At 37.4% G+C, this 9,906-nt stretch overlaps 1 protein-coding gene and 1 non-coding gene across 3 annotated transcripts; one reads left to right on the top strand and one right to left on the bottom strand.

Annotated features, from left to right (window-relative positions):
• Positions 1-1,039: 1,039 nt before the first annotated feature.
• On the bottom strand, positions 1,040-6,478 carry LOC125227166 (protein l(2)37Cc). 2 transcript variants are annotated; one of them, XM_048131395.1, is made up of 5 exons: positions 6,417-6,478; positions 5,948-6,037; positions 5,436-5,597; positions 4,003-4,184; positions 1,040-1,597 (listed from the first exon to the last, which is right to left on the bottom strand). In XM_048131395.1, exons 2-5 carry the CDS (start codon positions 6,033-6,035, stop codon positions 1,211-1,213), a joined length of 819 nt encoding a protein of 272 aa, XP_047987352.1. In that variant the 5' UTR covers positions 6,036-6,037; positions 6,417-6,478; the 3' UTR covers positions 1,040-1,210. The 2 variants fall into 2 exon arrangements, with proteins under 2 accessions (XP_047987352.1, XP_047987351.1); XM_048131394.1 differs by having other exon boundaries at positions 6,336-6,473.
• Positions 6,479-9,351: 2,873 nt separating this feature from the next.
• LOC125227648 lies at positions 9,352-9,470 on the top strand. Its single transcript, XR_007177208.1, has one exon. It is a non-coding gene; the product is annotated as a 5S ribosomal RNA (ribosomal RNA).
• The last annotated feature ends 436 nt before the right edge of the window (positions 9,471-9,906 follow it).

Genomic DNA, 9,906 nt, shown 5'->3' with positions numbered 1-9,906 from the left:
GGGTACCCCCCTTACATGTAAAGTAGGGGCTGATATTATTTTTCATTCCAACCCCAACGTGTGATATATTGTTGGATAGGTATTTAAAAATGAATAAGGGTTTACTAAGATCGTTTTTTCATAATATTAATATTTTCGGAAATAATCGCTCCTAAAGGAAAAAAAGTGCGTCCCCCCCCCCCCTCTAACTTTTGAACCACATGTTTAAAAAATATGAAAAAATTCACAAAAGTAGAACTTTATAAAGACTTTCTAGGAAAATTGTTTTGAACTTGATAGGTTCAGAAGTTTTTGAGAAAAATACGGAAAACTACGGAACCCTACACTGAGCGTGGCCCGACACGCTCTTGGCCGGTTTTTTTAAATGCAATGTCTGTCGCGATCAAGATTCTAATTGCCCAACACAGATCAGCTTTCAGTTATCAGCAACCATTTTCTTGATGATTTGAAATAAACACTTCCCAAGGGGGTTTTACGAGGAAGAGTCGTGACCAGGATTGCCTAAATGTAAGAAACCGTGCCCCTATTTTCTTTATACAGTGACATCTAGTGAGAGTAATGAGAAATTAAAAACACGTAAGTTTCAAAAATCCTAGATATATATACCTACTGCTAAAAATAAGTGTGTGAAATAAAAACAATTTATGTCAACAATTATAGTTTAATGCGTAATTAAGTTTTCATAAAACTAAAACGTGACTACATCTATTGGCGGAAATAAAGCATTCATGTCTTCCAAATGCATATCCTTACAATTATTTGTGTAAATACAAATGCAATTGCACCAGAACAGAGTCCCAGAAATCCTGTACATTATTATCAACAGTTGCTCTAATTCAATAGTGAGTTTCATTCCAAATTCGATTGATTTGGTGCTATTTGTTGTAATCAAATATCATATATACACCACAGTAAACAAAATGCCAGCTTTAGTTATTGTGTACAAAAACTAAAAATTTTATTCATGAAGATGTTAATATATTTTTGATAATTAAAATGATTTATGATCGGGTTCTTGGTAGCGAAAGTGTTAATGTATTTTTGATAATTAACATGATTTATGATATTTGTTTGCAACATGCACACCTTTAATATCATATCAGTCACATAAAAAAATAAAAAAAAAAACATGAATTTAACACATATTTTTGGAAGAAGCCTTCACCGCCTACCGATCGAATTTGGAACAGAACGCATGGCACTAACGATTCTACTGCGGTAGATTGAGGAGGACATTCTGTCCCTGCGGTAGGTAGGTGACGTTGCGCGACTTCGATAGTTGGTAGGCGATATCTTCTGCTGCCTCAATACGTCGGAGTTCTACTAAGCCTTCACCAGCTGTTCCAAAAGATTTGGCGAGTAGGATGGCTGCTTGAGCGTCACCCTCTGCAGCAATGACAGCAGCCTTCTTCTGTTGTTCAGCCTTCTCGACGAGGAAGCGAGCCTTCTCGGCGTCCTGCTGGGCGACTTGCTTGAGCTCGACGGCCTGCGTGAACTCCTTGCCGAATGTGAGGTGGGTGATGGAGATGTCGTCGAGGATGAGACCGAACTGACCCGCTCGCTCGGTTAGGCTTTCGCTCACTTTTTGTGAGACAACCTGGAAGTTGATTGATTTCATTGTATAATTTTGAAAGGTGATTTATGTATTCAATTTTAGTATAGTCTATGTCAAAGACGTGATAGCTGATAGCCAGCAATAGATTTCGGCCCAATCAAAGGAAAGGTCAGTTACCAGTTGACGACTGGTCTGGCGTAGTTGGTAGTGACCCTGCCTGCTAAGCCACGGTCCCGGGTTCGAATCCCGGTAAGGGCATTTATTTTGTGATGAGCACAGATATTTTGTTCCTGAGTCATGGACGTTTTCTATGTATATAAGTATATATTTATCTACATAAGTATGTATATCGTCGCCTAGCACCCATAGTACAAGCTTTGCTTAGTTTGGGGTAGGGTATGCAAACCGGTTAACCGAAAAACCGGTTAACCGAGACTTTTTGGCCCCTGTTAAAAACCGGTTTTCAAAGTCTCTAACCGGTTAATAACCGAAACTATATTTATTTCCTAAAATGACGAAATTAGGCATAAATAAAAAATGGTCAAAAGTACGTAAATATTCAATGTTTTGTAACAATAAAGATATATTTATTACTTTTCATTGACAACATTACGCACCTGCACTGAATTTCTTAAAGAAGTCATAGTATAATCATGATTTTATAATCCAACTAAACGTGAAGATTAAACAATAGTCCCGAGTCCACTCAAATATACATTTTATATACAGTAGAGTCCGGTTTGTATTACGACTCCGCATATACCTAACGTCCAACCGATTACAATAACGGAAGCACAGGTATTTGTTTGGTTTTCATATGTGATATTATGAAAGTACATCCGTTTATTACGACTCCGGTTTAAACGACCAACCGCTTTTTACGACGTAATTTTACGCCAAATCCGTCCGTCAAATCCGGTTACAACGACGGCGACAACGTTTTTACTAGTAAATTGAGGAAACAAAGCTATTTCCGCCCCAAGCACGGCCCCCTGTCTTGCCTACAAGTAGCAAGACGAGATTGTGGCTATGTGACTTTTTGGAGCATTGGTTTTAATAATTTTAACAATTGGTTTGCCTCGGGTCTAATCTTATGAGCTAAATAGAACCCACTTTTTATTCTTCGATTGCGTATAAAATAGTTTTACTTAATAAAAAAATCGATTGTCATATTAATTACGTAAATCGAGGTTCAAGGAATGCGACTATTTATTATTACGAAATACGACTGTAATTTGCCGGTGATGAGCAAGCACGCATACTAAAAAAATTACATATCTTTAAACCGAAATGAAATTCGTTTTGTACGACGTAATATCAGCGCATCAGCGGTCCCTTAGGCGTCGTTATAACCGGACTCTTACTGTATATTTCAAATTATATTTTTAAAATAAAGGGAAAATGTAGATCTTGGTTTTCTTACGTTAATTCCTTGTATTACTAGTGTCTCTGGGAGCTGTAGACCTCCGCGACATGCTTAGAAAACGCACAACTGACAAAGATTTAGTTCTTAAAGTGATTATCACAGTAAAGTCACGACAGTTTTAAGCGCCATATACGCTATGGGCACTCAAGTCCTTTATGGCAACTTCTGCATTTTACAACCAAAAAACTGGATAAAAATGATCTTCATCGTTCAAGTAATACCTGCTACGATATCATAAACAACAGAATTCTTGAAGGTAATGGTAATATTATTGCGTAGTATGGTAATTTACTAAAAATACGCAAAACCGGTTAAAAACCGGTTAACCGGTTTTGAAGGTATAGGTTCGGTTTATACCGGTTTTTGCAAACCCTAGTTTGGGGCTAGGTTGATTTGTGTAAGGTGTCTCCACATCATGTGTGATTAAACATTCATTTTAGAAAAACCACTTCCACAAAGTATGGTTTATCAATGTGCCAATATAATTTTCACCTTGAGCCTCGAGCTTAAACTTAAGGTTGAAGTCTGATAGAGTTTTTTGAAAAACTCTTTTTCTAATGAGGCTTACCATTAAACTTAAGTTTTTTTTTTGAGTTGATTGTTTCTTGTGGCATCAAAAAGGAAGAAGGGTTTAGATTATCAATTAGCCCAAGCCCACTTTTTGAACTACCCATTTTAATTCCGGCAAAATTCTAATCTAACGGCCCAGCCACGACATTGGTCTAAGCGCGGCAGCGGTGAGCGGCAGCCATACGTGCGAATTGAAAGTCTCATCGCTGTGTCTCGCTCCAATGTATGGCCGCCGCTCACCGCTGTCGCGCTTAGACCAATGTCGTGGCTGAGCCGTAATGCCATAAAGACCATAAACCAAAGTAAGTGCAAAGAGCACTAATGGGTTAAAGAGATTAAGGGTTGGTTGCATCAAACCGTCTGTTACCGAATTTGGCATTGGTAAATTTTATTGTATGGTATTTTCCATGTGGTTCATGCAACTGGCCCTAGGCAAAATTCAATTCCTCACCTCTCGCTGTGTGATAAGTTCTCCGGCGTCAAACTGCGCGACGACCGCCTTCAGGACCTCACCAGTGATGGAGGGCAGGACCCTCTCATCGTAGTCTACACCCAGGATGGTGTAGATCTTGGGCAGCTGGTCGGGCACCGGCCTGAACAGGATACGGAGGGTGATGTTTACATTTTGGAGATCTGGAAAGGTAAATGAGGACATGTAAGCAAAAATGGATTAATAAAAATTGTGATAAGACATAATTTTTGAACCTCGAAATAATCTTTTCAGTACAGATGGTGCTTTTTGCCCACACACAAATGCGCAGTGGTTCATTTCTTGTCAGGTCGAAACTTCAGAGGGCCATCTGTAGTAGTGTAAAAAGGAAATTCGTAACTCATGTTGATTTAAAATTTGATTTGTATTTATTTAAAAGAAGATTTTTATTGTTGTTACCCATTTTTAGGGTTCCGTAGTCAACTAGGAACCCTTATAGTTTCGCTATGTCTGTCTGTCCGTCCGTCCGCGGATAATCTCAGAGTGACCGTTAGCACTAGAAAGTTGAAATTTGATACCAATATGTATATCAATTACGCCGACAAAGTGGTAAAATAAAAAGTGAAAAAAAAAATGTTTTGTTAGGGTACTGTCCGCTACATGTAAAGTGGGACTGATTTTTTTTAAATTCCAACCCCAACGTGTGATATATTGTTGGATAGGTATTTAAAAATAAATAAGGGTTTTTCTAAAATCGTTTTTTGATAATATTAATATTTTCGGAAATAATCGCTCCTAAAGGAAAAAAAAGTGCGTCCCCCCCCTCTAAAGGTTTGAACCATATATTTAAAAAATATGAAAAAAATCACAAAAGTAGAACTTCATAAAGACTTTCTAGGAAAATTGTTTTGAACTTGATAGGTTTGACGACCGGTCTGGCTCAGTCGGTAGTGACCCTGCCTGCTAAGTTGCGTCCTGGGTTCGAATCCCGGTAAGGGCATTTATTTGTGTGATGAGCACAGATATTTGTTCCTGAGTCATGGATGTTTTCTATGTATATAAGTATATATTTATCTATTTAAGTATGTATATTGTCGCTTAGCACCCATAATACAAGCTTTGCTTAGTTTGGGGCTAAGTTGATCTGTGTAAGGTGTCCCCAATATTTATTTATTTATTTATTTATTTAGGTTCAGTAGTTTTTGAGAAAAATAGGGAAAACTACGGAACCCTACACTGAGCATGGCCAGACATGCTCTTGGCCGGTTTTTTTAACAACAACTACTAATCATAGTTTTGTTTATTATTTTATCAAAATTTGACTGTTAAGAAAATACTTGAGAGTCTAGAACACTCAAGAGATTGGGATCAAGATTTCTTGAAACTCAGAATTCAAATAGGAGAAATCAGAATCCCTATTACACATACATCCAATAAAATGTTAAGATACTAACCTTTGCTACCAGTGACTGTAGGCACGTTTCTGGGCCTGGATCTGATATCAAACATAATGGGCCGCTGCACCCACGGAATGAAGAAGTGTGTACCCTCTCCCACAACTAAGTTTTTGACTCCAGCAAATCTGTCGAAGATCACAGCTCTGTGGCCTCCATCAACTGAAAAAAGATTAAAGGCAAAGTGTAAATTTTTAAATTGCAATGAATTTTTCAAACCTACAAAAAGATAGAAACAAGTATGTTATTTGTTTTAATTTCTATGAATATGTATCTTTATTTTTTGCTAGTGTTGTTACAGTGTAAAAATGTCTGGTGGTTTTATACTTTTTGTAGATTCCGAGCAGTATTGACTTTAGCCGAAACAGATAACCCCAAACTTCTAAATAGACAATATTTGCAGCTTTGTCAACAGATTTACCCTTTAGACGTTTGATATTGCTTCCATAACACTATATTACATTATCATATACTTGACAAATTATAGATGACGATAACAGTGTAACACATACCATTGTATAGTGCAGAGTTGACCACTCCACCAACGAGAGCCATGCCCAGGCCTACCTGGCCGATGCGGTTGAATAGTTGAGCAGCCATATCTGGAAAGATCGGATGCATTCGTAAGAAGAAGTAAATTCATATGGACCATCATTTATTGTTATAGCATCTTTAGTACTTATTGCACCATCTAATATTTCAAAAATCTATGTTTGTGAGAGTTCATATAGCTTTTTTGTGTATTAGCCTCTTCCATTCAGATCCATTTAAGAATGTTTAGACAAATAAACGTAAAAATATCAAAGTTATCCATAAATTATCTCGACCATCACACATAACCTCAAATTTAGTAACAGAGTTACACAAACGATTATAATACAACTTTTCACTAGAACTCACTTTGTTTTATTACGCAAACTTATAGATTTTGTTTAATATCAGTCAAATAATAGTAATACTACGAAAATAAGAGTAAAAAACCTCTAATGTCTTGCACAACTTTTTCGTAAGACAGGCCGACGACCGAACCATAGACTAGAGAATACTGACATAAACTTTTTTTTTTACGAATTCGGTACCATTCGGAATCTTGTTAATTGGGCACTTGATTAAAATATAGTTTGGCAAGTAATTTTAGTCAGTACAAAAATGAGGCAAATTCAAAAGTATAAGCCACGGTTTCTTTTGATGATTTTGACTTCGCGCCTTTTACTAGTGATACAGTTCTAGAGTACTTATATAAAATTATGATTTTTTTTATGCGATAGGAGGCAAACAAGCAGACAGGTCGCCTGATGGTACGCGATCACTGCTGACCATGGATTCTTAAAGGTTCGAAGGTCGTATCGGTCCAGAAATCCCGCAGGCGACAGTGCATTTCACAGTTTAGCTGGGCAAGAGAGAAAGTTGAGGACTGCCAATGCCAGCCATCTAAGAAGATTATTTTTTATGTAAAATGAGTATATTGTATTTTAATAAATATTCATACGAATTTGTACGGAAACACGAAAATTTATTTGCCAGCCCTCATAATCCTGAACCTCAACATCATAAACTTACGCATCCGCAATAAACTTATTCAAGCAGTTCCAGCTAATCTTCATATGTTCAATAGAGGCCCCTATTCCATGTCCATCCGAATATACAACCAGATCCCCCATCAGTATATAAATAATTTTTAAGAAAAAAAAACCGTCGCCTTTCGGGTTCTGGTGAAAGCTACTTGCGAATGTTGGATTATGTAGAAATGTGTAAGTATTTTTTTAAACTGCTTTTAATGCTTTAATTATTAGATGGCAACACAAATGAATATACGTATAACGTTAAGGTTTGAGGAGTTTCCTCAATTCCTCATGAATCCTATTATATTATAAGAAATCGAAGCTTGACAAACTTTGACTTCAAAACTTATGCTTAACAAACATAACTAAATAAATGTCACTGTTCTGAACTTAAATGCATGCTTTTCTTACAAAAATACCAAAGTCACTATGAGTGTGCCGTTCAGGTTTGAGGAGTTTGGTTCTGGCCATCATCAGCAGTTCCACTGCACCAAATGTCACTGTTCTGGACGAAAGTGCATGCTGTTCTTATAAAAATACCACAGTCACTATAAGCGTGCCGTTCAGATTTGAGGAGTTCGGTTCTGACCATCATCAGAAATTCCACTGCACCAAATGTCACTGTTCTGGACGAAAGTGCATGCTGTTCTTATAAAAATGGCAAAGTCACTATAAGCGTGCCGTTCAGATTTGAGGAGTTTGGTTCTGGCCATCATCAGCAGTTCCACTGCACCAAATGTCACTGTTCTGGATGAAAGTGCATGCTGTTCTTATAAAAATACCAAAGTCACTATAAGCGTGCCGTTCAGATTTGAGGAGTTCGGTTCTGACCATCATCAGAAATTCCACTGCACCAAATGTCACTGTTCTGGACGAAAGTGCATGCTGTTCGTATAAAAATACCAAAGTCACTATAAGCGTGCCGTTCAGATTTGAAGAGTTCCGTTCTGGCCATCATCAGCAGTTCCACTGCACCAAATGTCACTGTTCCGTACCTAAATGCATGCTGTTCCTTTAAAAACACAAAAATAACCATATGTATGCCTTTCAGATTTGAGGAGTTCCCTCGATTTCTCCAGGATCCCATCATCAGAACTGGGTTCTGAGAAAAATGGGACCAATCTGTATGCATATACATTCAATCAAAAAAAAAAATTTCAAAATCGGTCCAGTAACGACGGAGATATCGAGGAACAAACATAAAAAAAAAAAAAAAAAAAAACATACAGACGACTTGATAACCGTCCTTCTTGAGATATGAGGCGACGGTTAAAAATGAACACAAATATGTTAACTTTGTAAATAAACTCAAAACTTATCTTGTTAATGAATGCCCATATATTCTCCAAGAGTTCATGGACAATTAAATAACTTATTTATTTATTTATATGAAGCGTTAATACTTAAGTTTTTGTTTTTACCTAGTAAAATGTGTAGTGTTAATGTTTAATGTAAATGTAGTTATAGCATATAAATATGTTGCCACGCCCTAATAGGGTCCATGAGCACACCTACTTTGTAACATCTTATAACACCATGGATGCAATACAGAAATATGAATATGAATATTAATTTAATCCTTACATAATAAGATAATAACTGCCACTTCGTAGATTGATATCGGATTAATGGTAGCAATGCCCAAAAGACCACAGGTGAAAACATGAACCTACAATTCTATTACTCTATGGGTGAAAAGTATCAATTCTCAAATAGCGTGGGAGCAACAGAAACCTCTACATATATTTTCTTTTCATTAATCCTATTTACATAATTCTAGGTAATATCCATAAAGGCCGGGAATTTTATTTTTATTAATTGCACCAAGATTGTATCTACTCTTTTTTTCATAGCAATGTGACACATTCAATTTTTCTTAGGAAAGAACCCTTGCGTCACAAAATAAGGCGATATAAATAATTTAACTAAACAAGAACTGACTTTTTAAGATCAACAACCCACCCCACTGTTTAGATATTCTGTTTGAACTATATTTCCATTAAATTAGTAATCAAGCCACCGGTTACGAGTCGGTAATTGAACGTAAAACAAACAAACAAGCCAGCAATGAGGGATAACCGGTGTGCTGGGGGTCGGCCTGGGTGGCGCAATTATGCAATAACTCTCATTAGAGCAAACTGTTGCAGGACTGAGTACTTGAAATAAGTGAGTCAACGTAAACAGATGGTTTGAGAGAATATTGAAATAAATCGCGAAAAACGTCCTTCAACTGCAAAATGAGTCACTTCAGCGACGGGATACTAAACTGACAGTTTCGTAGTTTCGCGTTGTTGCTATAAAACATTTCAGGATATAAATTTGACATTCTGACAAGTAAATTCGTCCATCTGTTCGCCAACGTCCATACCACGTTGAACACACCGGTTCTCGTCCGATCACCGAAGTTAAGCAACGTCGGGCGAGGTCAGTACTTGGATGGGTGACCGCCTGGGAACACCTCGTGTCGTTGGCTTTTTTGCTCTTTTTTAGACATTTTGTAACATGGAAAATGCATAATTTTAGATTTCTAAACCCTTTAGCTTTATTTTTACTATCTATTAAAATTTGTTAAGAATATGAATGTACCATTTCCGTGAACTGTGTGCGTTTCGAATGAATGAAGCTCATTGGCAATTTGGCACCCGTTGGTTCGTTGGCTGGACGACATTTGAAAGAATACGGGTCACTTCTGAATAAGGTTAGCTCAGGCTAGGCCCCATTTTCCATTGACACTGGAGCCACATGGTTCGCATTCGTTCAGATGGCGGAGGATTTTCTTCGACAGACTTGAGAGGACGTGACGTGGGGAACTCATTCACTACATTGTGGATTGATATACTCTCCAGTCGCGCCCCACCTTGTGGGGCGGTCTTCCGTCATCCTTTCTCGTTGTCTGGTCTGGTCTAAAG

Source organism: Leguminivora glycinivorella, chromosome 6, assembly GCF_023078275.1.
Source record: "Leguminivora glycinivorella isolate SPB_JAAS2020 chromosome 6, LegGlyc_1.1, whole genome shotgun sequence".
Taxonomy (NCBI): Eukaryota; Metazoa; Arthropoda; class Insecta; order Lepidoptera; family Tortricidae; genus Leguminivora; species Leguminivora glycinivorella.
This window is presented reverse-complemented; position numbering and strand designations above follow the sequence as displayed.

Coding starts and splice junctions, on each gene's coding strand:
- LOC125227166 (XM_048131395.1), bottom strand. CDS start 6,035: ATGGCTGCTCAACTATTCAACCGCATCGGCCAGGTAGGCCTGGGCATG. Junction 4,185..5,435: donor TACAGTCACTGGTAGCAAAG/GTTAGTATCTTA, acceptor TTACCTTTCCAG/ATCTCCAAAATGTAAACATC. Junction 1,598..4,002: donor AACTTATCACACAGCGAGAG/GTGAGGAATTGA, acceptor ATCAACTTCCAG/GTTGTCTCACAAAAAGTGAG.